We start from the raw sequence: 26908 nt of genomic DNA, 5'->3' as shown, positions 1-26908 counted from the left end.
GTCTCCCTCAGAGAACGCCTGGGCTCCCTGGTACAAAGGGGAACTTCTTCCCACAGCATCTGGGGACAGATCTGAAGACTGGACTGTAAGAAAGGAAGGTGCCCTCTGGCCGTGCTGGAGAATCGCCATCGTTGTCATAGAGTGTGATTTCGTCTCTCTGGTGTTTTTTCCTCGTCAGAGACCTTTGACATAACCCTCCCTCCCCCTTGGAGGAGCGCTGTGACAGACATCGTGGCCGCAGTTCTCGGGTGCACCCTGTGTGTGCGTGGAGCCAGAACCTTCCAGGCACAGAGCTCCGTGCCTGGCGCGCCCAGTGGTGACCTGTCCCAGCCCTCGTTCCAGGGGACTGCTGTGGAGCCCAGCCACCCAATGCTGCTGACCACAGACCCCCGGGGAGAGGGGACCAGAAGGCTCGGGCTCTTTGCTGTCACACAGACAGAGGGGGCCCTCTCAGGTTAAGTGATGGACCTGAAATTGAAGTGGCCTGCACGAGCTCAAAGAGGCACAGCTCCTCCCCGAGCGCCGCGGAGGGGAGAGCAGCCTCGCCTCCCTGTCTCCGCGGGGAGGACGCCAGGCTGGGGTGAGGCCTGCTTTATCCTGTCTGTCAATGTGGACCAAGGAGGCGTATTTTCAGAACTGTGGCAGCAGAAGGGAGCTTATTTGAATAAATACGGTATTCATTTTGTAACTGGCATTCAGATACTTTCGAGTAACATGTGATTATCAATTTTGCCGAGTTCTTCAAAGAATTTCTTGTACCTATGATTTCAAGTGCTTTGGAGATGTGATTAATCATATGAGCTTTTCTTTTGGTGCCCAGGGAACAGATGTTGCAAATACTCCTCAGGATAACAGAAGCTGTCATGCAGAAGCCTAAGGATAAGCAAATAAAGGACTTGTTTGCCCAGAGCTTGGCAGGGTTACTGTTCAGGGTAAGTGTTTTTTATTAAAACACTGCAAATGCAAGAAATGAATCGGATTTTTACAGCAAATTGGTTTTATTCATTGAGAATTTCAAGAATACAATGGACTAACTTTAAATGTCTAGAAGTTTAATTCGAAAACTTCTTTCTGAGCTTCGTCATGAAGGTTGCAATCTGCTCACAGTTCACACTGGGCTTCTTTAGGCCCCCCACCTTTCAGCCGTCTGCTTCCTCTTTTGATTTGCTGAAGGTTGTTGGAAATTAGGAAGACGGCAGTTGCTGACGGCCTTGGTGCAGGGCCGGGTGAATCCGAGGAGGAGGAGGAGGAGGAGGAGGTGGAGGTGGACAGAAGCATGGGAGTGGGAGGAGGGTAGGTGAGGCTTCTCCCTGAAATAAAAACCTGTGGCCCCTGGGGTGCTGGGCTGTCGTGTTTAAACCCACAGGACTCGATGGGGCCCCCAGGGAGAGAGTGCGGTAGGAGAGGAGGGGCGTCTGCATGATGGGTGGAGGAGCTGAGCCAGCAGAGATGCTGAGGAGGGGAGGCCTGGGTCCAGGAGGGAGAACAGGCCCCTGTGTCCTGCACGCCTGGGGAGTGGGGAGCGCTGAGTAAGGGGAGACGGCCAGGTGAGCATTGCTTGGATGGGATGTCAGTGTCTGATAATGTTCTAGGGGAACAAGGCCCACCTGGCGTGGGTGGAAGTCCCAGCTGTGGTCCAGGCTTGGCGGAGGTATTGATGTGGGAGGGAGGAGGGGAGGGCCGGGTTTAAGGGAGGTGGAATTAACGTTTGTTGCTCACCAACCAGGGGGGTGGTCCAGGGAGGGGAGCAGGACAGTCTGGGGGAGAGAGAGCTTGGAAGTGCAGTCCTGGCCCGGTGAGGAGGCCGAGGGCCCAGGAGATGGCTGGGCCTCTCACGTACCATACGGTGAGAGGGGCCCAGCATGAGTGCTCCGATGTCATCGTGAGGGGAGAGGGGAGAAGGCGGTGATGGACTGACTTCCCGGGAAGAAGTGGAAAGGGCTCCGCAGGCGGCAGCCTGCGCAGCGCCGCTCTGGGACGCACTGGTGTCGGTGGGAGGCGCAGTGTTTATGAAGCACTTCTGGAGGAGGACCATGTGAAAGATGCTGGGAAAATGAGGCGTGCTTACAAATAGGGGCCTTGGTCCAACGGACGAGCTGACTCGGAGGGATCCTCTGGGGGAAGCCGCGTGGGTCGCGAGCTAGACGTGACAGCGCAGTGGGAGGCTGACGTCCCTCTGCAGGGACCAGAAGGTGCCTTTGGAGGTCATGTGTTAAGAGCATACCCAGAGAACAGGCAGGATCTGTAGGGGAACGTGACAGAAAGATAAATTAGTTCTTTAAATAAAGCTAAAGATTCCCGTTGTAGCACAGGAGAACCCAACTGTTCTCATTAATTTTAAATAATTGAATATGACTGAACAGTCTTGACTTCGCGGAAAATGCGTGAAAGGCCGCGGAAGTAATTGGCACATGCTCACAGTCCACAGCTTTCACTGCACGGCCTTCGCTGGATCCGGGGAGAGGTCACCACGCCCTTGGGTGTGTCCAGCTTTGCAGAGCTGTCCCCTGTGGGGTGGCACTGCCCACCTGCCTTCGTTCACCTGGACACGCAGACCCTCTGCTCCCCGTCTCTGCCTCCCAGAGAATCTCATGGTCGTGATGGAGCCAGGCTGCCGAGTGATGTGGACCAGAACCGGGCTTAGGCTGGTGGGGCGCCCGGGCCTCAGTCCTCACAGTGGTCTGGTCCTTCGCCTGTCGTGTGTCTTAGAATTAGAGCGAGAACTTGTCACTAAATGAAGCAAGAATCTGCTATGGAGTTGTGTTTTTTGTTTGTTTGATTTGGGGTTTTGGGGGGGACTCCCTTTCCTTACTGGAGAAATCTTGTCAGGTCTTACTTGAAGATTAGTTTTGAGTCCGTGATTATTAGTGATTTTGATGTCACTGTTGTTAGTATTTCAGCAGCGGTTCAGTGGATCAAAAGGGGTGCTTGTATTAAGAACAAACCATAAAATAGCAGAGAGATGTGTTTTTTGGAGTGAGACAGATGCAGGGTTCTGACCCTATCTCTGGCACTTCCTGGCTGTGTGGCCTTGAGCAAATCACTGCATCTCTCTGGGTCCCTTCCCTAACCTGCCCCAGTCAGGAAAGGGCTCCTTCCTGCCTTGCAGGGTTGTCGTAAGAATCAGAGTGGGTGCACCTGGGATTTATGATCGTCTGCGGACCTCCCAAGTTCTTCTGTGAGGTCCTCGGAGGAGGACAATGTGGCAGGTCAGGCAGATCTTCCAGGCAGTCCGGTAGCCTCATCTCAGTCCCATCCTACAATTAAAATCACTCACGTGGTCATGTAGACCGTCTACAGTTGCCAGATACTCGATTTTTAAAATTTTGAATCAGGGGACTGTGAAAGGGGACAAGGAATTTTAAGTTGCTGTTATCCTTTTGTCTTTTTCTACTTTTTCCTTTAGTTTTTTTCTCTGTTGTAACTTGAGTTGGCAAATTTTCTTCCAATGATAGTTGAGGTTTAAAAAAAAATTTTTTTTAATTGAAGTGTAGTCAGTTTGCAGTGTTGTGTTAGTTTCTGGTGTACAGCACAGTGATTCAGTTTTACATATGTATATTCCTTTTCATATTCCTTTTCATGATAGGCTGTCGCAAAGTATTGAATACAGTTCCCTGGGCTAGATAGTTGAGTTTTGCCTAGTTTTAAACACTTAACAAGTAACGGTGATTGCCATGGTGATGCCTTGTGCGCTGGTGTCAGGGCTCAGTGTGGCCTCCTGCTTGACACTCTGAAGCACGTGAGGAAGCCTGGACCACAGTCCTGCTGTGTGCAGTGTGAGCCAGTACCTCAGGGCTGTGTGGTCCCCTCGGGACGTGGACACAGAAACACACAGCATGGTTGGTTGGGGAACTTTGTGAGAAGAGGTGTGATTGACTAGTGAAGGTGTCTTCTACACCTGGGAGCCACGAGGCATTTGCTAAAGCATGAAATTCAGTCTCAAAGGAACCTCGGGGACGCTTTTATCCAGTTTCTTACCTTCAGCCAGAAATGGGACTCCAGAAAAGCCATGTAAATCGTCCAGGGCACAGACCAGCTTAGTGACAGAACCGAGTCTGAGACCCTCTCCCTCCCTCTTCCTCTCAGAAAAGGGTAACGGATGGAGGCGGTGTCCTGCCTTCGCGTGCGAAGGTGCCCTCCCCGCCGACCGTCCGGGCTGTGGTTGAGGACGCCGTGCGGCGCCTGGTCATGTGTGTGTGCGGGGCTTGGCTGAGGACAGTTGTATGAGCTGCGGGGAGTCATGGTTCTGTCCTCGTCTAATGACCATATGAAGCCAGCACAGGCCGTCTGGGTTAGGACAAGGCACACACACCCCCACCTGCTTTTAAACCCGAGGCCAGTGCCCTGACCACCGTGAGCCGAGTCCCGGTGGCTTTGCCAGGCTTTGCTTTCTCTCCCTACTCTGTACGGTTGTATTTTTGCTTTCCTGTTTATTAATTCCACTGTGTGCGTGCACTTTATGGTAATGATCTCAAACTCATTTTGAAAACTGGAGTGTAACAATGAATAAATAGAAACTAGCATTTTAGTCATAACATAAATGTGTAATGAAGTATTAAAAACAGTAAATGATAAAATTAATTTTTCCTTTTGCATTGTCCTTAATTTTTAAAAAAATTTCTTCGTCTTAGAGTCAGATTTTAGATGAGTCTTTAGAACCTCATTTTCAAACTATTTTAGCTCAACGTTAACATTTTTATCCCTTTAAAAAGTGTAGTTAACACGAATTGAAACAGAGAAGAGGAACATTGCCGAAGATGACTTTAAATATGATTTTTCAGGTGGTCAGAGCAGGCCTACCTAGTTACAAATTGCTTTCTGTTTCTGAGTTTTCCCAGGTCTGTGTTAGAAAACTTTCTCTCTTAATTAAAAAGCAGTCTACTGCCATACCACCCTGAATGAGCTAACCTCGTTTCACTAAAGGGCGAACCTGTGGGGAGGGTACAGCTCAGAGGCAGAGCACGCGCCTAGCACGCACGGTGTCCTGGGTTCCGTCCCCAGCGCCTCTGTGAACAGAAAGTAACTCTAACCCCTCCCACGCCCCGGAAAGCGAGTCCCTGCCGTCCCACGCGCAGCGCCAGCCCCGGCGGCCTGTCTGCGTGTGGGTGGGGCAGGGGTGCCCGCAGGCTGGCGCGCTGACCGGTGCAGTTCTGATCACAGATCAGGGACGTTGCGCCGACTTTGGGTGTAAAGGTCCCCTCTGCTGAGACTAGGGGAGCGGCTGGGGCTCACCTGAGCTGGACCCGCACTTCCTCTGGGCGAGGGGTGGAGCTTGACTTGAACTTCAGAGGGTGTGGAACATGCTGGCAGGGGAAAGGAGCCAGGCAGCTTCAGGGTGAGGCGGTATCCAGGACGTCTGCGTGATGTCTCGTAGGGTCGCCCACGGCCGGTTGCAGTGCTGTGGACCACAAGACCGGGGAGGAGAGAATCGACTTGAGAGGAGCTCCGGGGGCAGCGATGCGGGGAATGGCGGGGACTGAAGGCTGCTTGCTGCAGGCGGGGGTGGGTGGCAGTCGGGGACACCGAGGAGGAAGTGATGTCCGAGCTGTGACCTGAAGGGTGGGTGGAAGTTGTAGAGGAAACATGCGGGAAGGGAGGGAGGACAGCGTATGCAGAGGCCGTGAGCAGGAGAGACCAGATCCAGGAACTGGTGGGATCTCAGCAGAAGAAACTGAGTTCTTTTTACGACTTTGCTTCGTCACAGCTGCGTGCAGACTGTGCACGTGAGCTGCCCAGTAAGCAGCTAGAAAGGCCAGGAAACCGGCAGAGAGGTCTGGGCTGGACACGGCGGTTGAAAAGTAAACAGTAGATGGATGGTAACTGGAGCCGTGAGATGGGAACCAAAACCCAGACAGAAGGTGGGGTGGCAGAGGAGGTGGGGATGGGGTGAGTGTGGAATGTTCTTTCAAGAAAGTTGACTTTGAAAGGGAAAGAAAGGGCTGTCGCCAGAGGGGAGCTCTGGGGTTCAAGGGAGCATTTGTGTGGTTTTTTTAAGAGAAGGAGGAATTGGAACACAGTGAAATGCTGATGGGTAGGAGCTGGGGCAGGAGGAGGGTCAGAGGTCCAGGACAGGTGGGGTTAATAGAAACCCAGGGACCGAGGAGGAGGCCCGAGTGTGGAGGGGCGCCCTGTCCACGCACATCTGCAGGCACTGGAGGGAGGCGCTCTTGTGTCATGGGTTCTCTTCTCCCTGAAGCCCACAGTGAGTTCACCTGCTCAGAGTCAGGCAGGAATTGGCGGGGTTGGAGGTCCCCCTGTAGAAGAGGAGGTTTGTGGAGGCTGCCGCGGAGAGTGAGGGAAAGTGGCGTCTCGGGAGGCGGAGGAGTCTTCCCCCCGGTTCCGGCCGGGACCGGCCACAGACGCGAGCATCATTGTGAATCAGGGGCTTTCTCCTGATGGTAACTGATCTCGCACGGGCTCAAAACCCGATGGCAGCTGGTCAAGTGAATTTTGAGAAATTAAAAGAAAAACAATACCCACAAGCGCGTTTCACTCCAACGGTCATTTTATTGAGAGTAACTTTACACCTTTTGTGAAAACCGTACCTCTTCCACATGGGGACGATGGAATTCTCTGGTTGGTTGACTGTTTCAGACGCTCATCGTGGCCTGGATCCGGGCGAGCCTCTGCGTATACGTGTCCCGAGAGCTCTGGGACGACTTCCTCGGGGTGCTGTCATCCCTCACTGAGTGGGACGAGCTCATCAGCGAGTGGGCCAACATCATGGACTCCCTGACGGTGGTGCTCGCCAGAACCGTCTACGGCGTCGAGATGACAAACCTGCCTCTGGACAAATTAAGTGAACAAAAGGAAAAGAAGCAGCGAGGCAAAGGTATTTCCGCTTGTACAGGTGGCCCCAGGTGTCTGAGGCTGGGGCGGGGGGACTGTGTGAAACAGCCAGGCACCAGACGCAGGAAATCTCATCATCAACTGAACCAGCGTCGGGACAGTGTCTTTTAATGGTGGCATTAGATTGTGTCTCATAGCGCTCGGCCGCTTTCCGAGGCGCTGAGTGTATGGGGAGGCTGTGTGTGTGGTGGGGGACTGGTAACAGTAGTAGTGATGGCTGGGGCCGTGCACGGACTCTCCCTCCCCACCGTCCTGGCAGCCTGGGAAGTAGATACCGCTGCCCCCACGTCACAGACAGACTTAAGGACGGGGTCCACAGCGATCGGCTCCTTCAGGGTCACACAGCTAAAAAGTGGTAAAGCCAGAAAGCAAAGCCAGGCAAGTCCAACTCAAGACACTGCACCACTGAGGTGCACTCTGAGTCTGTTTCTGTTTTGTAAAAACTAACACAACAGTGCAAATCAACTATACTTCAATTTTAAAAAAAGATAAGAGAAAAAGAAGTGTACTCTGCTGCCTTTCTGGGACAGGTGGAGAGGTTCTCAGTGCTTCGAGTGGGAGTCACTCTGGCTTTGTTGTGTTTCTAGGTGAAAACTGTTTTCAGACCTAAAGTCAGATTGGGTGGAAAACATCGGTGCTGGTTTCTGCTGGGGGTGACAGCTTGGCAGCGTGTCTTCACTACTGTCTTTAAGACTGTGACACAGTCCTGGGATTAATTCACCAAACTCCGACTTATTATGTAAAGATTTTGAGGCTGTTTCTAGAAATAAACATAGTATAACAGATAAAATACCTAAGGACATGGGGGCAAAATGAAAAGGGGTGGAGCTACAGGCAAGGTCAAAGTGCCAGAATGCACACTGGGGCCTCCGTGCCTGCTGGGAGGCAGGAGGGGGCAACTGCGGATCTGACACTGGTCACCACAGGGCTACATCAGACACTCAGAGCACACAAGGTACGAACAATCCACATGCTTAGCTTTTCCTGGTCCTGGGACCCGAGAGGAATTTTTTCTCCAGAGACTCACAGAGGGTGCATTACCTGCTGTGGTAGGCTGGAGCCTCCACCACAGTCTCAGTGCAGATTTGCATCAGTTAGCTTTTGCTGTGTGGCAGATCACCCCAAAATATAGTGGCATAAAATAACACCATTTATTTAGCAGTTGGAGTCGGGCTCCCTCGGGCCCTTCTGCTGCTGGATTCACCGCTGCGTTTGCAGTTGGCTGTGACGCTCAGCTGGGCGGCCTCCTCGCAGGGGTCAGCTGGCTGTCGGCCGCGGCGGTGGGGGACGGGGCCCTACATCTTTCACCACCAGGCGGGCTGGCTCGGGCTGCCCGCCTAATGGCTTAGGAGCAGCAAGAGGGCAAGCCCAGATTTTCAAGTGCATTGCAAATCCCTGCTTGCCCAGTTTTGCTACCAAAGTAAGTGGTGTGCTGAGGCTCAGAGTCCTTGTGGGGGAAGACAGCAGAGGTGTGGGTACGGGGAGATGTGAACCAGCTACGGAGGTTAACTAACCACAGGGACGCGCGGTTGACGTGGCTGATCCTTAGATTACCTGCGCTGCCGTCTGTGAGTAAAAAGCAGGTTAGGGAGAAGCCGAAACGAAGTAGTTGAAGGGCGTGGCGTTCGTGGACTTGTTTAATCCCAGTTTAGATTTTAGACTGTCTGATGCAGTGACGTTGTCACACACTTTAGTAGAAGAGCCTTCTTTCTCCCGAGGTGGAGCTGTACAGAGCCTTCCTGAAAAAAATCAGTTAGACTGGAGATTTGGGGTTGGGGTCGAGTCAGGGAGCCTAGAGCCCGGGCCTCTGTCATGTCCTGTGCAGCAGCTCTGAGGGCCCCAGTGTCAACCCGGAGTCCGGGGGGATCCAGATGCTTCCAGCCAGGAACCTAGGAGAGACTTCCCAACGAGGGCGTCTTTCAGAATGGAGGGGAGTGGCCGAGACAGGAAGCAAGGGCCTTTGCAAATTCAGCGCATTTCCTACTTCCTGAAGTTCCTGTAACCCGCCCTCCCCTTCAGGCCCTGAAACACTCTCTTCCCTCCCACTGTGCGGACACAGGTTCCCAGGGAGAGACAGGCTCGTCTCAGGAGGGCAGATAGCTTCCGGAATGCTGTTTTCAGAATGATACAGAACACATTTTTTAATTAATGGCTACGGCAAATATTTCTGATTTATTTATTATCTTATTTTATTCTAAAAATGGTTTTGAATATTCACTGTAGAAATACTTTATGTACAAGCGCCGGACTTGCGGAAACAAAGTGCACTCTCAGAAGAAGCTGGGTGTGAAAACGGGCCGGGGCGCGGGCAGCCCCCAGCCCCAGCCCCAGCAGACCCGCGCGAGACCTCGAAGTGTCTCGTTCTCGTTTCCCCTGTGCGTCTTGCGGTCCTTGGCCACTCGCTTGGAATCTCTGAGCAGAGCAGCATGAGAGGAGAGGAGGGAGTGTGAAGCACAGAGCTGAGCAGTTACTGCTCGGAGCGTCACTGAAACAGGATTGGGGTTGTTTGTGGAGGCTCAGTAGCCTTGCCCATTTGACTGCAATCAGCACTTAGAGGCAGACATCTCTCTTGGGGGTTTGTGGAGAGGTTGGTGTCCGCAGGATGGAGTACTGTTCTAAAACCAGGATCTCTTAATTTTCTGGTTTATAAAAGCAGTTTCTGGAGTGTCCTGGGAGCAGTGGTTTAACTGGATTTGACATTGTTCTTATATTGAGAAAGATTTATTAACTATTTTGTATAATGGAATGAGTACTGTTGAAGATACGATGATTTTCAAGAGACCACAGAAGATGCTTGGAAAATCCTCTGGCAACAGGGACTTTCAGATTACTGACACGTGGAGAACTTCCTAACTTGCAGTCTAGGGACGTGGTACCTAATCTTCAACGAGGGAATCCGCCGGTTGTGCAGGATACTGTGTGTAGAGTGTGCTGAGCGCCCGAGGCTGTGAGACGAGTCATAGTGAATTCAGCCGTGGGATTCTTTTTCTTGTCTCGTAGGCTGTGTTCTTGATCCTCAGAAAGGAACCACAGTGGGGAGGTCCTTTTCTCTGAGCTGGCGGAGTCACCCCGATGTGACGGAGCCCATGCGGTTCAGGAGTGCCACCACGTCTGGGGCGCCGGGAGTCGAGAAGGCCAGAAGCCTCGTTCGCCAGAAAGCAGCCGGTAAACTTGCATTTCCCTGTTTCTCCAAGGCGCGGGTCTACAGGAGTGAAATGTTTCACAAGTATTAAAATTCCACCCAGAACTCAACGACGAGGCCTTTTACTGCATGAGACGTGTCTGTATCCTTCTAGCTTTCTGTCTGATGACTTTCCAGATCACAGTTTTTGATACTTCTTTGTAAATCCTTCATCACAAAAGAGGGCTTGAGATGTTAATACGGGTCAGATATTTGTGCAAAAGAGAGAAAGGAGACGTTCCGTTTGAGCCTTGAGGAGAGCAGAGCCTTAGGAATCACTTAGCCAATTGCATTATTGTTGTTGTTGGACGGTGTTGATCCTAAGTGAGTGTGGAAGCTTATTCCAGCAAAGAAAAGGTGTAGAACGACTGTTTCCAGAGCTGGAGGGAGACGCTCACGTGCTTTCGCTTCGTAGGAGAACAGCCTTCCATGCCTGTAGACGCTGACCTGACAGCCTCTTTACTACTCTTTGCTCTCAAAAAGAGAAATCTTTAACAAGTAAGCTTGTACACAGTATTTAATAAGAGCAAGTAAAGCCCCTTCCCCTCCCAGTGACTTAAGTTTAGAACAAGTTTCTCTCTGCTCCCTGCGGTTTCTCACATCAGCAACGCCATGCAGCTGTCACTGATACTCAGCACGTTGACTGCAGAAAGGCACAGTGTCCTCTGGCCATCAGTCAAAGATTCATTTACACTCAGCATAGTTTCCAGTGCGTGTTACAGGCTTCCTGCAGCTGGCTTAGAGTCCTGTTGGAGTTTTTATGAAGCTATGTTACACCTTAACCCCAGCGGCCTCATTGTTTGTACAGTAACATTTGTTGGTAATTATCACCTTATTTACATTCATCTCCTGTCTTCCTGCCTCCTTCATCCTCCCCACCTCGAGCAGAGACCCAGGTCCTGGTAACAGGCAGCCTTTGGGGTGGCTCATTCACCGGTTTCCTTTCTCATCCCAACTCCTGAAAGCTCCTTTCTTCCATCACTGGGTCCTTAAAAGAAAGGGATCGAAACAGGAGTTTGTGACAAAGGGAGCTTCGTGCCTGGGCTGCCCAGACTCCCTGCTGCCCCTAGCAACCCTGGGATGACAGTGATGATTAAAGTGTTCATTCAAAGCACTTTGTAAAAACTTTCTTCTCACATTTAATGAGCAGCAAATGATTGTGTATTGCATGTTCCATGTGCCGCTAACTTGGCCAGAACACAGCCTGAGAAGAGATTGCATCTTAGTTTCTCAGCATGCGTTTTAGACCAACAGTATGGTAGCGGCACTGATGTGTTTTAGAAAGCCCTGTGTGTGTTTTTGCCAGTGGGGTTCTGCTCATTGGTGTTCTCAGGTGCCTGGAAAGCTGCGCAAAAATAAGAGCTTTTACAAAGTCATGTAAAGGTATTTGTTGAGTGTGTCACTTCAAAACCATAAACCTGGCCTTTGTAGGATTAATTAAATCAAACACACTTGGAACCAGAACCTCTAAAAGATAATGAAGGTGAGAGCCACTCAGTTGGCCAGATCTGTTATCTTCACGCATTTTACACATACGAGTGGATGGATGGATACACAAATACATATTTCCTATTTTATTTTATATTTCTAAAAATTATAAAATATTAGGACATTTTTGTGACCTGGAAAACTATGTTTTTTGAAGATTTTATCGTGCCATGCTGTTTTAGAAAAGGAATCTATATAGACTACATATTAGAGATTTTACTTGGGTCTATGGTTTTTACATATTTTTGTTTAGTCTTTTAAGAAGGCCCAGAATATTTTCATGGTAGATTTTGGTTGTGCAGAGGCCACCTTTTAATGAGAGAGCAGCGGCTTATGGCATTAGTTTTTGTGCTGTTAGCATGAAGATGTTTATTATGGAAGACTCATTTGAAAGTGACTTTTTTTCTAATCCCAGTAAGGGAGTGATTTAAGATTATTCTATTATAATTTGCCACACAGACTACACTTAGGCTGAGAAAACGTCAGTGATGATGGTGAGAGGAAAATATAAAATAAGCAATTGTGAAAATTAATTGAACAGAGAATGCACTCATTTGCAACTTAGAAGGACTGGCAAGGAGAGTCTTAAAGTTAATAAAGTAAAACTTCATTCCTGAGTGTGAATGATGCTGAAAACTTCAGATGTCTAAAATGAATGATGAAGGCAAGTCAGTTAGTTTCCACAAGAGTATTATTCCAAAATATTGTTCTATATTGTATCATTTCTAAAATACCCAGTGATCAATCTTGGAAAAGCGCACAATTATCCGATTTATTAGAGGAAAACTTTTTAAAGCAACACACGAATGAAGCGTCCCTGACGTCAAGAGATAAATGTCTTTTAGGAAATTTGAAGTCAGTCTGTTTGATGTTTCCATGGACGTTGTTTTCACCTGAACACCACCTTGCACATTTGTGAACGATGCTGTGTTCGCATTGCACATAGTCCTTCAGAACTGGGAATTCTGATGGTCAGAGGATGGGGGAAAAGATGGGAAAGTCAAACGTTTGTTCCACTTTTTGCTAATGTGTCACCACATTTGTAGTTCTATTTCATTCATGTTAAATAAAATCACATAAAAATAACACAGCAGGTAAACCCCCGTCTTTTCGTTTTAAGGAAGAAACTGACTTTCTTGATGGTGGATTGTGTACAAGGTGTACCCTCTTGCTTGGTGTGTTCACCCACTTCCCCAGATGGCTTTGAGAAGCAGTATATATAGAAAGCTTAAGAACATGATGAAGTTTGCACTGAGAAATTGTGGATTTAGTGAGCACGAGATGAGATTTAGAAGGACGGGTTCATGGAGATTTTAACCTTTCTTTCTCAGTATCAGATCCTTTGCTGTTCATCTTGACTCCTAGGTGCTCTTGAGCCGTTAGTACGAATCATTTACGAAATGATTTGCTATTGAACACAGCCGTCTCTCGGTGGGCCAGTTTTGAATGACTCATTATTTACGAATAGTCTCAGCCGTAGGCTAGATTTTCCCTGTCCCACCGTGGTCTTTTGGTTTGGGCCCTTTAGGGAGAGAAAGCTGATTATAAAGTCTGCCCAAGTCAACAAGCAACCCACATGCGGATCTGACACCCAGAGGAAAGGAGAGGCTCGACACCCAGAACCTTGGAGACTGGGACCGACCGTGGGCGGCTGCTGGCCCCGCCATCGGCTGCTGAAGGCGGCTGTGTTTAGAGACCGCGATTAAATTTTGTGCTTTGTACTGACTACCGCTGAAGTTTAAAACGACCTCCTTTGCCTACTAGAGAGAGCCCAGAGAAATAACGGTCGTGAGAAAGACAGGGAGGGTCCTGGCGGCCTTGTGACGTGACTGTGACTTTGTCTCTCCTGGAAGCCGAGCGCAGCCCGCCCGCCCGCAGCCGCGCCCTCCTCTCTGAGGCCCTGCCCGCCGCGCGGAGCGCCCCGCTCCTCCTGCCCGACGCCGGCGCGCTCTTCCCCGGGCCCTCTCACTCCTCGTGCTCCCACGAGGTACTGTCACGCCGCCTCATGTGCCCTGTCCCCAGCTTCTCCCGCCGCCCCGGGCCCTGCTTCCTCTGTTCACACCCCCACCCCCCTGCATGGCATGCGTGCCTGGCGTCGCACTTGGCGTTTGGTTTCCGTGGGTGTCCGTTGTTTTGATGTAGTTAGACGCTTAGCAGCAATTAGATGGTCAAGAAAAATTTCTGTAACACTGCTGGTCCCTGCGTTTGCAGCTGAGGACAGAGGACAGTGTGTCCGTAGTTTTTGAGGGGAGAACGGTGCTGCCTGCCTAGCGTGCCTTCTATGCAGGGCCCTTGCATGGAGGGGAAGGGAATCCAGAAAATCCTACAGAAGTTCTGAGCACGCCAGTGTCAGGGTGTTGGCTGTGCCTCCCCTGGGATGAGTGAACTGGAAAAATTATGCAAGCTGGACTTCCCTGGAGCCAATAAATCATGTCCATGTATAAAGGAATGAGCAGTTTATGCAGATTCTTACTGATTATTGAGATTTGAGTTAAACAAAAAAGCATTGATAAGAAGTGCTCGTTTACAAAGCAAAGAAATGTTATTCCTGGGCTTCAGCCAATTAAAACTGAGTTTAGCCACATGTTGTTTACAAACCGCGTGCTTTCTGGTTCATTAAGAGGTTCTAGCACCAAAGTAATTTTGGGCGTGGACACCCCATCAGAGGGGTTCACTTGCTCCGCAGTGAATAATTAGGTCGGTGTCGACTTATCTTGCAATGATCCTAAGATGAGCTGAATCTCCTTACTAAAGAGGAAAACATGTTCATGTTCTCTTTATTTTCAGAAAGATGGCGTTACAGATCAGTGTTCATTTAACATCGGAGATAGCTTCACTGTGGCTTCGAGTAGCATGAAACCATGTCATATTGTGCGTGGTTTAGCAAAGCAGAATTAGTTGAGTTCCCCTGATGAGTGTGTGAGACATTTTAGTGAGTCACTTACGACAAGGGAAGACTTAAGTTCTGTGCTTCTTAGAAAGCTCTTCTTCTCTAGTAAATAATGCAGGTGAAAAGTGCCAAGAACAGCACACAGGGTGATGGCCACCAGTCAGTTAAATTACTGATGAGCGTTAACTGCTTGCTACTTTGGTTTCAGGAAGATCCTCCCGCCTAGAGATGGCTGGTGAAGTATTCACAATAGTTTTCTTTCTGTTTGGCTGATAAACACTCGTCGGGGACTTTTCTCACAGCACGTTTTTTCCTACACTGTTTGAGTTTTTTGCTAGTTTGTCTAGAATGTGTTCTCACCATTAACCTCTTTTTGTTAGTGGTATCATTTTGGAAACTTTTTTCTTCACTCTATTTTCCCTGTGGAGGTACTGAGGGTCGAAGCCAGGACCTCGTGCACACTGAGTACGTGCCCCACCCCTGGGCTCTGCCCGCCCCCTGGAAACGTTTTCTCAGTGTTGTGTTTCGGTTTACTCAGACTCGTGAGTCTCGTATCTACGCACATAGTTCCAGCAGAAGCTGAATGATTTAGAGCAGTGCTTGTCGGGTGGGGGCGTTCGCCCCCCGGGGAACACTTGGCAACATCTGGGGACATTTGTGGTTGTCGGCGCTGGGGTGGCACCACCAGCATCCAGCGGACAGGTGCTGCGAACACCCTGGCGCGTCCCAGGCAGCCCCAGGCTCGGGGAGCCTCTGATCCGGAACCTCAGCACTGCTGAGATGAGAGACTGACCGCGAGGAACAAGGCGGCTGTGCTTGGTCCACACGTCCTTGCCTCTGCTGTGCTTGTCCCTGGCTTTGCGGCACAGGGTGAGAGTCCTTAGCGCTACAGTGACTCTGCGGACAGCCTGCTGGTTTCCGTTCCGTCGAGCTCCTCCTTGGTCTGGCGGCATTTCTTCTTTACCATTCAAGTGGTGCCGTGGTCTGGTGTGGCAGGCCTAGCCGGGACCTGGGCCAGAAGGATGCCTGTCCGCCTGCAGTCTTGGCTTCTCCCCCCGTCGGCACACTGGCGATGACTAAACCTGCGCTGCAGTGTAAATCCTGGCGTGCTGGCCTATCTTGCTAACCTGTTGCTGAATACTGACGTGCTTAGGTACACAGCCACCTGTACATAACACAGACACTTTGACTGTTGACTTTCTGGCCAAGGTTCTTTACTGTAAAAATGATTTCTAATTTTGTTTTCATCTAAGTTAATGTTCCTTGGCTTTGTTCCTTATCTATATGATGATTCCACCCACCAAAATGGCTTTAACAGTGTAAACAATAGAGAGTTACTTACCTTCATCCACTCGTATGTTATTCTGATCCCTTTGGGACTCTGTATTTGGTGGCAGCAGAATTTGGGGGAGTCACAGCCACCTGTCTGCCGTTAACATGAGTAACGACATAATAAGCACAAGGCGGGTGGAACTGGTGATCTCTGTGTTTCCTTTTTTCTCCTTTGTGGAAACAATTCTTTTTTAGCTGTTTTGCAACTTTTGACTGTTTTTATGTTGGGACGTTTATCAGTCAGTAACACTTAGTGGCCACACAGAGGGTAGATTTTATTTTTCTTTCAGGAATATTGTAACAGTAGTAATTAGAGGATCGGCGACCTTCCATCATTCCAGAAGAGGCTTAAGGGGACCTAACTGAAAACCCCATGAAGCTGCTTCTGCATCTGGTCTGTGGCTTCCAGGTGGTACCCGGTTGACGGGACGTGCTGTGGTCAGGGTCTGGGCTGACTCACCTTCAGACCTTGTGGGAAACATCAAGATGATGAGTTGGTCCACATCTCTTGTGCTTTCAGAAGGTGACGTTGGTACTGTGCACAGTGCTTTAGAAGTTAGGAAACTACACTGTTAATTTTGCTTATGCAACCTTGTATGAGGAGTAAATGGAACCCAGAATTTGGGTAATTGGAGAATGGGCCTCACTGGATTTAAATAAGACGGGTTAAGGAAGCCTTAGATTAAAGAGTGAGTGAAATTTCTTTGAAAAGTAGTCAGCCGTCTGGAATGAATAGAAGCTTCCAAAGAGTTTACACACTTAATCATGCTGGTTCTCCTCTCAGTGGGGGAAAATGAAATTAATCCTTATTTGATCCTTTTTCTGGCGCTCTGAATGGAGCTTTAGAAAGCAATGAGTTAGTAGTGATACTGTGTAACTTATGCTGTCAAGCAGCTGGAAAATTGGTGCTTTGCAGTGTGGGTTACTGGGCTAGCTCTGCTCGAGGGAGCGAGATGGGTTTCGTTAATCTGAGAGAGAATTTAGCTCTTTGAAGTGACTCAAATTGTGTGATATTTAAAATGCCTTAGACCTCCCAGAATTTATAATGTAATTATTTTATACGACTTAGGCTGCCCTTTTTCTATTCTGAATATCAGATAATCCTCTACCTTGATATTTGTGTATCGGTGTTCAACGATTCTCATTTGTTATCAGAGAACAGTTCTTGCAGCTGCTGGCTGTAGAGAGGAGCCACCTTAGTGTGAGTACAAAGCCAGCAGAGGGAGCTCAAGAACTGTTTAAAAAAGGAAAAGGAACAGGATATCCAGAAAATGTTTTTGGCATTCATTTGTTCATTTATACGGAACACATGCTGAGTATACACTTGGCACAAAGTGTGAGAAAAGGCCAAAAAGTGTCCACTTTCAAGTCAGGAAATGGGGTTTATTGAACTGTGGGATAAGGAGAATTTGCATCCTGTTTCTCATTGTCTGCACAGCCGAGTGCAGGAGTGGCTCAGGGCGCCAGCAGCAGGCAGCCTGAGTGCACCCGACCCCAGGGTCTCCCCCCCCTCGGCCTCCACTGCCCCCACTTCCCGTGCTTTCTCAGACTTGGACTTCCTCCGTCCGAGAAGTCCCTCCCGGCAGTTTTACAGAAACAGCCTTAAAGCCCCATCAGGCCAGCCTGTGGGGAAGGCAGACCAGCTGGTGTGGCAGGCTCTTGGTCCGTCTGTCATGTCGAGGACCAGTGGGGACACTCCCGTTTGGCAGCCAGGGTGCTGCGCCCGAATTGCACCCCAGCAGATGGCGATGTTCTTTATCTTGAAAAAGATGCAGCCAGTGTTGGCCCAGCCCCTATTTGTTTCTGCTCAGAGCCCCGAAACCAACCTACCAGCCCCAGTCCCCAACGCAGTCAAGTGCAGAAAAGCCACTGTCCCCACTGTCCATAAAGACCAGCCCTTGCCAGTGATTATTTAGAGACGGGGGAAGCTCTCGGGCTCCCTCTGCTGACGTTGGATTTACGTGTAGGCTCATTCCAGACAACTCTTCCCAGAAGGTTCCCGTGTCTTGCGTGATTAGGAGGAAAAATGGAAGAGGACAGCAGGGAGGGGCTGGCCGCGGGTCATCGGGCTTCTGCTGCCTGGCATTGAGGAGCCTGGGGATCGAGCTGGGGGGCCTGGTCTGTGCACTTGGGGGGAGCCGCCAGGTGTGCGGGTGTCCCGGGTTTCTCCTGGGGCAGGGGCAGCCCTTGGCTCTTCAGGGGAGAGGAGGGACGGAGCCGATCCAGGGAGGACGAGGCTTTGTGGATCTGTGTGCTCTGCCGCCGGCCTTCCTCTGCTGCGCCCTCCGCCCAGCCTCCCGTCAGAGTCTGAATTTAGACCACAGCCCAGTGCTTAGGACTGAAGTGAGGGATCACACACGTCGCACGGTTTTGAATCCTGGTGACTAAGGGCAGGCTCCTTTAACAGGGAATTCTCATGGGGCGAGTGCACAGCAAGCTGCAGCCCTGCGGTGAAATCCCGTGTCACACTTGGAATTGGCCCACGGAGAGCGTCGTGGTCCGGGCAGACGGGTCACAGGGGTGTGCGGAGGTGGCCCGTCGGCAGCGAGTCTCGTTTAGGGTGAGGAAGAGGGTGACCCTTCCAGGTAGATAACATGGGCAGAACGGTGATCATTCCCTTCTGAGAAGGACTGAAACTTGAGCTAATCAAAACTGGGGGAAAGAGGCTATGACAGTCACATGGAGGTGGAGTTCATGCCTGCAGGAGGGAGTGCGGGGTCTGCAAAGGGAGGCAGCCGGGGGCCACATGCAGGACCCTGGGGCGAGACCCGTGGGAGGGGCCCAGGCAACAGCAGAGGGAGGTTAGCCTGGAGGACTGAGTGACGGGGGAAGGCAGCAGGTGCCCCGTGGGCTGGGGCTGCTCAAGGCTGAAGTGACCCAGAGCCCCTTATGGGGTCAAGGCCACTGGGGAGATCCAGGGGAGCCCTGTGCTCACCGTGCGGGCGCAAGCTAACTAGATAGCGATGGGGACCCAGGCCTCAGCAAGAGGAGGGGTGCCATCAGGTCGTTGTCTGGGGTCACGCAGAGGGTCGACGAGGGGTAAGGTTAGGGGCCGATGACAATGATCACGTTGCCAGGGATGCTGTGACCCCGAACCTGTGGTTCCAGGGAGAGAAAGTGGGGTGATTCTTTGCAGTAATTCCAGGATTAAAGTGAACCATGGAGTTTAGAAACGAGCGCAGAGGGACTTGGTTGTCTAGGGGAATCTGGCTTGTGGTGATTCTGGCTGAGCTCATCCGGTGGTCAGGACTCCTGGTGGCTTCCTACTTGTTGACGTGCATTTATTGATTCTCTAAAACTGCCAGGGGATCATTTTCGTACTTTAGTGATTGATTCAACCTTGCGTTTGGTGATATAAGCCATTAGATAATTATTGTATTTTATTTTGGACAGCTGTACATTTCTCTGTTAAAAGGAGTAGTAGAGTTGAAAGTCCCTTCTTTTATGTTTAGTTGCAGTGGAGTTGACTCAGTGTCGTGTTAGTTTCAGGTGTACGGCAGTGTGATTCAGTCACACATAGGTGTATAAGCATCCTCTTTTGCGTGTTCTTTTCCATCATAGGCACTGACTATAGTTCCCTGTGCTCTGCTGTAGGACCTTGTTGTTTATCCTGCTTCCTTTTGTCTTCTTTTAGGGCATGTATGTGTGTGTGTGTGTGAGAGAGAGAGAGAGAGAGAGATGTTCTGCTCTCACACGTGGAAATCACCTGCCGCCTGCATCTCCAGCATCCCTCTCTCCTCAGCAGGCCTGTCCCTGAGACTCCAAGTAATTCTACAGTAGTTCTCAACCATTCTGCTTTCTCTGTTTTTTCCCCTTCACTTTGGTTGAAATAAAATACTTCGTAGGACTTACAAGGAACATGTGTTCTTAGCAAGTGCAGAGAACCTTATGTAAATGCAGATAATCTAACTGCACACTTTTTGTGGGGAAAAAACTGTCTAAAACGACATTTTCAGGATCAGTTGTCTTCAGTAGTGCAATTATTTTTAGGAGTTTTGAAATAACCTCCCTGCATGTTTTGTGTTAACGCCCACAGAGGTCGAAGACAGCGCACAGTCAGAAAACGCACCTGCAGCCGAGCCTGGGCGCCTGGCAGCAGTGGAGCCCCAGCACGTGGTCCGGAGCAGCAGCACGCCTGACGTCACGGGGCCGCTGTGCCCCTGCGCGCCTCCGGGTACCAGCGCTTCCGGTACTCACGGGACCATGGGCTCTGGCCGCGATGAAGCTGCAGGTCGTGCTGCTTTCCTAACTCTCTATTTCAAGGGAATTTGCTTCATAAGTTGATTGCAAAGATGTGATTTCTGGCAATGAAATATTTTCACTGCTTACTTTAATCTATCTAAATTATTTGTGTGTGTGTGTGTGTGTGAGAGAGAGAGAGTGTGTGTGCACTTTTTTCAAGTGTGGCGTGTGTGAGGACTCGAAAAAAGAAAGAAGTCCAGGGTGGCTGGAGTAGGTGGGAGACAGAGAATGTTCACCACGGGTGAGGGAGGGCAGCAGCAGGGCATGAGGGGTGAGGCCTGAGTGAAAGTCGACACTGAGAACAGAGGCTGAGCAGACTTGTGACAGAGTTTATTAGCAGCGTGTAGGCTCTGCTGAGGTTGACAATAATAACTTGTAATCGTGTTCATCTACACAGTTCTCCAACAACTTTCAGCAGCAACAGGCGTGGGAGGCATAGAGGCAGATGGTTAGACGTGTAAACAGTGAATAATGTATTTTAAAACGGAAGCACAGGTTTACATTGTGTTTGGTGTCAGTGAACAAACTTAATTAGGTGTAGTGTCATGAGTTAAGAAATCAACCACGTTCTTAATGTTGGGGTCACATTAGCCTCATCAGAAGAGTAGGGAAGTCTCCTGTCTTAGAAATACTCTTGAAATAAGAAAATACAAGGAAAATAATTTTAAAATGTGTTATGTGAAGGATTTTCTATTCTCTATTTTGTGTAAGATCATTATGATTTTTTCCCCTTAAATCTTTGATAGAATCCATCAGCTGCCTGGAGTTTTCTTGTAAGAAGATTTTAAAGTATTGTTCAAAATTTTTAATCATTGTAAGACTATCCGTACTTTCCTTTTCCTGCTTAATTTGGATAAGTTGTGTTTTTCCTAGAAATTCATTCAATTCATGCGGTTTTTTTTTCCCCCCCAATTTTTTGGCCCCAGACTACTCAGAGGATATGATCTTTTCAGTGAGCGTTTGCAGGCTTCCTGGTGATGCTCCCTCTTCCGTTCCTGACACTGGTTGTGCCACCTGTCTTTGTTCTCCAATGGCGCTGAGCCTCCCCACTGCTCCCTTTTCCCGCCAGCTTTCCTGGCTGATTCGGGCAGCTCTTGTCTGAGACCCTCCCCTAGGGCCCCCGGGGACAGGCCTTGTCGCCCTCCCCCATGTGAACACGTGGCAGTGAAAGCTCTCTGTGCACAGAGACCAGGCCTGCAGGGCAGACTTGACCCCCGGCTGCCAGCCTGCCGGTCCGTAAGTCTTGTTTCCATGTCTTAGGATATCGAAGTGTAGTAATTACCTCAGTATAAAGTTTTTTTCCAGTTTTATCATCTGAAATGTCCCTGCTGTCGATGTCCTCCACTGATCTCTAGGGCCAAAGGTGGAAAATGTACAGACGGGGAGTTCTTCAGAGCCCAAGCCTGTTCAGGAGAACAAAGGACACGTGAAGAAAGAACATGAGGGCATGACAGTAAGCTGTTTCCAAACTGTATTCGTTTGTCGTTAAAAATAAACAAACTGTTGGCACACTACGTGCATTTATTAGTAGCAGTGATATTTAGTCTTAAAAATTTTTTCCACTTAGATGTGTTTTAGGGCCAAATGACCTTGAGATCTTTTAAAGTCTTGGTTGCTTTCTGTGTAAAATTAGTCATGTTACAAAAATAGAAGGAAATGAGCATGAAAACAGAATTGCCCGCCTGGTCTGTACGTGCACTCTGTACTTTTAAGGAGGCATCCCTGCCTCTCAAACTTGCGTCAGACCCCTGTTCCTGAGAAACTTTACGTGGGAGCCTCCGCCTGACAGGAGTTCCTAGATAAGTGAGTTTTTGCAAACATCAGCTGGGGTTTTTTTTTTTTTATGTAAAATAGCATTTATTCTTTTTTAAACACAAATATGAAGTATAAAAAAGAAAATTACAAAATAGCCCTAACTCACTTATGCGGATATTTCCTATTTATTCACTTTTTAAAAATTCAGGATGTATGAATAGAAGACTCAGACATCACAGAAAGGCACAAAATAAACCAAGAAAGTCTGTCCCTTCCCTTCCCTGCCTGGAAGATAACCAGTGTTCAGTGTCCTCTGTATAGTTTTTTTAAGAGCATGTACCAGCCTACTTTTACGTGCTGTATATAGATGTATATTATTTGTGTGTGTTTCAACAGTCAGATACACACCCACAGACTCACCACCAGCTTAGGACCCAGAATATTTGCAGCATGGCTGCGGTGGCCTGTGAGCCCTGTCCTTGTCCCCCGGAGAGCAGCTTTCTGTTGGCTTTGTGTGTATCATGTCCTCACTTTGCTCTGCGGTTTTCTCCGTATGTACGTATCTCCAAACACTGCACCCTTTAGTTTTCATTATCTTTAAACTTTGTAAAAGTTATACTATTGCTTTGTTCACTTGTTACATGGCCCTCTGTTGTTTTCTCTGCTGTATGATATTCCACTGTGAATATACCACAGTTTATTTTTCCGTTCTCTGATTGATGGAAAGTTAAGACTGTTTCGCGTTTGCTTTTTTTTTTTCCTAATGAAAAATGAAGCTGTGTACATTCTTGTGTGTGTTTCAAGATCTACACGTTTTAGGGGTTCTCTGTGGTCCTAGCCAGGAGTAGAATTGATGTTCTTTACGAGAGAATGTGTCTTTTCCAAAGTGGTTGGACCCCTTATGTTCCTCCAGCAATGTGTAAAGAGTTCTCACTCATCCACTTTCTTGTCAACACTTGCTGTTGTCAGATTTAAAATCTTCTGAGTCAAGTGGGTGAAAATGGGATCCCATTTTATCTTGCATTCCTCAATTTACTGATAAGGTTCAAAATCTTTCCGTGTGTTGATCGAGATCATATGTGTCTAATCTGGAATACCTCCTGATGTCTTTTCCATTTCCCAATTGGTTTCTTTGTCTTTTTCTCTTTTATTTGAACTGATTCTTTATATGGTCTGAATACCGATCCTATTTTGGTTATGTTTCTGGCTACTATCTTCTAACAGTGTGTGGCTTCTATTTTCACTCTCTCCCTGTTGTCTTATCAGGAACAGAAATTCTTAATTTTGATATTCTTGATTATAATTTTTAGGTTATATTTTAAGAAAGTTTTAAAATACCAACTTCACAGGGATAAAAATATTACCTTGTAATTGTAGGTGTTTCAGTTTTGCTTTATCCATTTCAGTCTCTCATCCACCTGGAGTTGATGTTTATGGAGTGAGGTAGGGATCCAGTTACATTTTTCCCCCCACATGGATAGCCACCTGTCCTGGGCCCCCTACATTGAGTTGATGCTTCCTTTGTTGATCTGAATTGCTACGTTTCTCTCACATACACTGTTTCCCAGATGTGGGAGGCTTTATTTTGGTGCCTCTTGAGTCTTTGGTTACTCTGTCTCTCTGGACAGTCCTACAACTAATTACTGTAGTTCCCCCACTTCCTTCCCCTTTTCCTCCCCCTTCTATGGAAGCTATTTTTCTACTGTCTTTTGTCTTTCATTGTTACTGTTGAGAAGTCTTCTGTGCATCCTGTGCGTTTGCTGTTCTTTGTCCTTGTCCTGCAGTTCCACTATGGTATATGTAGGTGCATTTTCTTTGGGTCTGCACATTTGTCCTTTGTTGTATATGCTGTGGGCCATGCATCTGTGAATACTTGTTCTTCCATTGTTTCTGGAAAATTTTTGGTAATCATTTCTTCAAATAGTACCTTTTTCTGTTCTCTCTGCTCTTTCCTTCTGGAATTCTGGGTAGAAATATATTTAGACTTTCTCATTCTGTCTTCCATGTCTCTTAAGCCCCCTTTCATAGTTTCCATTCTCCTTGGCTGTGTGAGTGCATTCTGGATAATTCATCAGATCTTTCACTCGGGTCAGGAATTCTCTCTTTACTCATGAACTGTCTGCTGTTTCATACTCCCATTGAGTTTTTTTGGTTCAACAGGTGTACATTTTGCATCTGAAAGTTCAGGTTCATTCTTCTCAAGTATCTCTTGTAGTCTCTAATAATCTCCTGTTGCTTGCTTGTTTTTGTGATTCTCTTCTTTTATTCCTTTAAAATAGTCACAGATTGGAATTCTAAATTCTTTATCTGGTTGTCTGAAATCCTTGGGGGGGTGCTGGGAAGGGAGTCTGAGTCCAATACACGTTTTTTCTGAGAGTCTGAGTCACTCATGGTGATTTATTATTTCCTTTGGTGTTTGGTGATCTTCGATTGTGAGTTCCTAGCTGGCAAATCTTAATCTACAGAAAACCTGGATGTCTGAAGTGACAAAGGACAACATGTGCATCTGTTTTTCCCAGGAACCAGGCACCAGGCGGTGCTACTGGAATCCTGGAGTCTTGGTTCTTTTGCCACTGGCAGTGGTGACACTAGATTTACCCCTAAGGTAGCCCATTTCACTGTCCTGGTTTCTGTTTGCTTCTGGGGGTGGGGAGAGAGTAAAATAAACCTCGCTTGGAGGTTTATTTTACTTTCAGTGAGCCCGAAATTTTTTTGGAGGATCTAGTTCTATAGTTGGAGGATAGTTCGTCTCTCAGAGAGTCAGAAGAGCCTGCATTCTCCTTTTCAATTAAGGAAATATCCTGGGAAATTTTCCACTATCACATGAGATACGTATCCTTCTTCAAGGCTGAGAAATATTTTTTCGTATGCTGTTTATCTTCTAAATATTCTATTCATGACCTACCTCTGTGTTTTAGCTTAATAATAATTCTTTTAATTATACATCTTAGCCCCCCCTTCGTGTGTTTGCTTGTTTAATATTCATTCCTTTAGTTGCTCATTGAATCCCACGTTTTTTTGTATACTCTGCACTGGAGGACCTTGAGTACATATCTTCATTTCTGGCTTTATTTTTTGTCTCACCAGTCGTGGGTTTTTGGTGCACACTCATAGTACATTCTCTTTAGCTGTTCATCCCAAAGATCAAAATTAAAATATTGGAAACTTTCCCAAGTTCCTCTGTCCATTGTCCATCCATCTGTCCTTCTTTCCGTCTGTCCTTCCTTTGTCACCATCATTCTCACAGACCCCTAGATTCATGTCCTTTTGTGACTTAGTTTTCTTCCACTTCCATGTCCATCTCTTGTGAAGCTCTCATGTCACCTCTTGTGTGTCATCCTGCAGCATTTTCTTTATTGTTTCTTCTCCTTTTCTACCATCAAAGCCGTATCTGCTCATTCCTGAATTCCCATTACAGTGTCCACAGCAGCTTTCTTCTTCACTCTGTCCCACAGATCGCTACTAGACATCTTTCCAGTTGTGTTTTGAATCACAATAAGGTGTAGACTGGAACGTACAGTTGCTCATTTTGTCAGAATAGGGGTGCAGTCCCCAAGCCTGAGGCCGACGGCGCGCCAGGAGCTGCCTCTTGGGGAAGGTGGTCTGCCTCGTTTTCTCGTCGTTTCCCATCTGCGCCCGCCGCCCCGCGTGGCCTGCTATAATCAGCTTCTTTTCCTGCACGTAGAGCTTGCAGATCACCGCTCAGTGCTTCCTGCCCTGACCCCTCCTGCCTTCTCTCTGCCACCTCCTGTCTGTCGGCTCCTTGAGCAGCCCTCCTGTCACTGTCCACCAGTGAAGGTAACGCTCTATTCCGTGCACCTTTACACAGAGTTGACTTGCCTGTTCTGTCAATGTACGCTGTCATCGTTTTGTGTGATTGGTGTGCATTTTGTGTCTCTCCGAGCGAGCTGTGTAAATTTCAGAGGCTGCAGATTGCCTCCCAGCGTTTTAGTCGTCTGTGTTTAACACAAGGGCCGGTGCTGAGTGGTGCTTAGGAAAGCCCATTGCCCTGTCACAAGGAAGGCACGGGTGCCCTTCAGACGTCCGGGTGGGGCTGGCGCCTTCCCTGCAGCACACGCACCGTCCGCGGGGCACTCAGGGCTCCTGGGGGGCCGTGCGCATCGTCCGTGTATGCTCGAGCAGATGTACAAATAGGGCTTGAGAACAGTTTCATCCCAGCGCTCGCTCCGGCAGCACATATTCTCAGATTGGAATGATACAGAGAAAATTAGCATGGCCCCTGCGCAAGGATGGCATGCAAACTCGTGCAGCGTTATGTGTTTTTTAGTTTGGGATTTGTAGATACAGCTCTGTATGTAAAAAAGGTGAACAGCAAGGACCTAGTGAAAGCACAGGGAACTATAGTCAGTACCTTACCTATAATTAAAAAGACTATGAAAAGAAATACATATGTATATGTATAACCGAATCACTATGCTGCACCAGAGCTAACACAACATTGTTAATCGACTTCAATTAAAAAAGTTATTTCCAGATAACTTGGCATCTCTTCTCAGTAGACCAGTTACATGGATGTCAGCTGACAAGGTAGTAGCCTTAAATTTCAGATCTTGAGTAATTTATAATTAAATTACAGTGATTTGTGGACACATATCCTTCAAGGGGAAATGTCATTCAGTTTTTTGTTGCTGTTATTATTGTTCCTTTTCTAGAAACTTCACAGTCCTACACAAATGAAAACTTCCCTGTAACAAATGTATTTTCTTTCTGTCTGAAGATCTTAGTCCGAAGAAGCAGCAGCCCGGCTGAACTGGACTTAACAGATGACTCACAGCAGACGCAAGGGAAGTGCAGGGAGAGGCAGAAGAGTGAGTGCCGGGCCATGCGGTCGTGTTCCTCCAACGTCAGCGCTGATGTATTTCGTTTCCTTGTGACGTTCTGACTTAAATGATCTGAAGAGATGTGGCTGTGAAATGGGACGTTTTTATTGTTGGGATCCCAAGGTCGATGGGGGGTTAGTCCACACATACAATAGAATAGAACAGTCCTGGTCAGTTACCTGAGCTTCCGAGGCCTGTCTCCCCACCCCGGGGCTGTTCTCCAGGTGAGAAGCACGGCCAAGGCTGATGGCTGGGCAGCAGACAGACCTGGGAGGAAAAATGATCTTTCCCGCAGAGTTTCCGCAGGGTAGGAGCCAAAGCTTCGGAAGT

General features: G+C 48.4%; 1 protein-coding gene and 1 non-coding gene across 6 annotated transcripts in view; both read left to right on the top strand.

Annotated features, from left to right (window-relative positions):
* RALGAPA2 (Ral GTPase activating protein catalytic subunit alpha 2) overlaps positions 1-26908 on the top strand; it is a 264651-nt gene that overhangs the window by 84995 nt on the left and 152748 nt on the right. For 4 of the 5 annotated variants that reach the window (XM_031434392.2, XM_064475924.1, XM_064475923.1 and 1 more), the window contains 6 exons: positions 821-932; positions 6595-6832; positions 9850-10014; positions 19777-19971; positions 21338-21435; positions 26476-26566. In XM_031434392.2, coding sequence (XP_031290252.2) covers positions 821-932; positions 6595-6832; positions 9850-10014; positions 19777-19971; positions 21338-21435; positions 26476-26566 — 899 coding nt within the window. The remainder of the gene's footprint in view (positions 1-820; positions 933-6594; positions 6833-9849; positions 10015-19776; positions 19972-21337; positions 21436-26475; positions 26567-26908) is intronic. The other variant, XM_064475925.1, reaches the window with a different exon arrangement.
* Positions 25916-26022, top strand: LOC116147521 (U6 spliceosomal RNA). Its single transcript, XR_004131084.1, has one exon. It is a non-coding gene; the product is annotated as a U6 spliceosomal RNA (small nuclear RNA).

This window comes from Camelus dromedarius, chromosome 18 (genome assembly GCF_036321535.1).
Source record: "Camelus dromedarius isolate mCamDro1 chromosome 18, mCamDro1.pat, whole genome shotgun sequence".
Taxonomy (NCBI): Eukaryota; Metazoa; Chordata; class Mammalia; order Artiodactyla; family Camelidae; genus Camelus; species Camelus dromedarius.
Note: the sequence above shows the minus strand (reverse complement) of the source record. Positions and strands in the feature narration are given on the sequence as shown.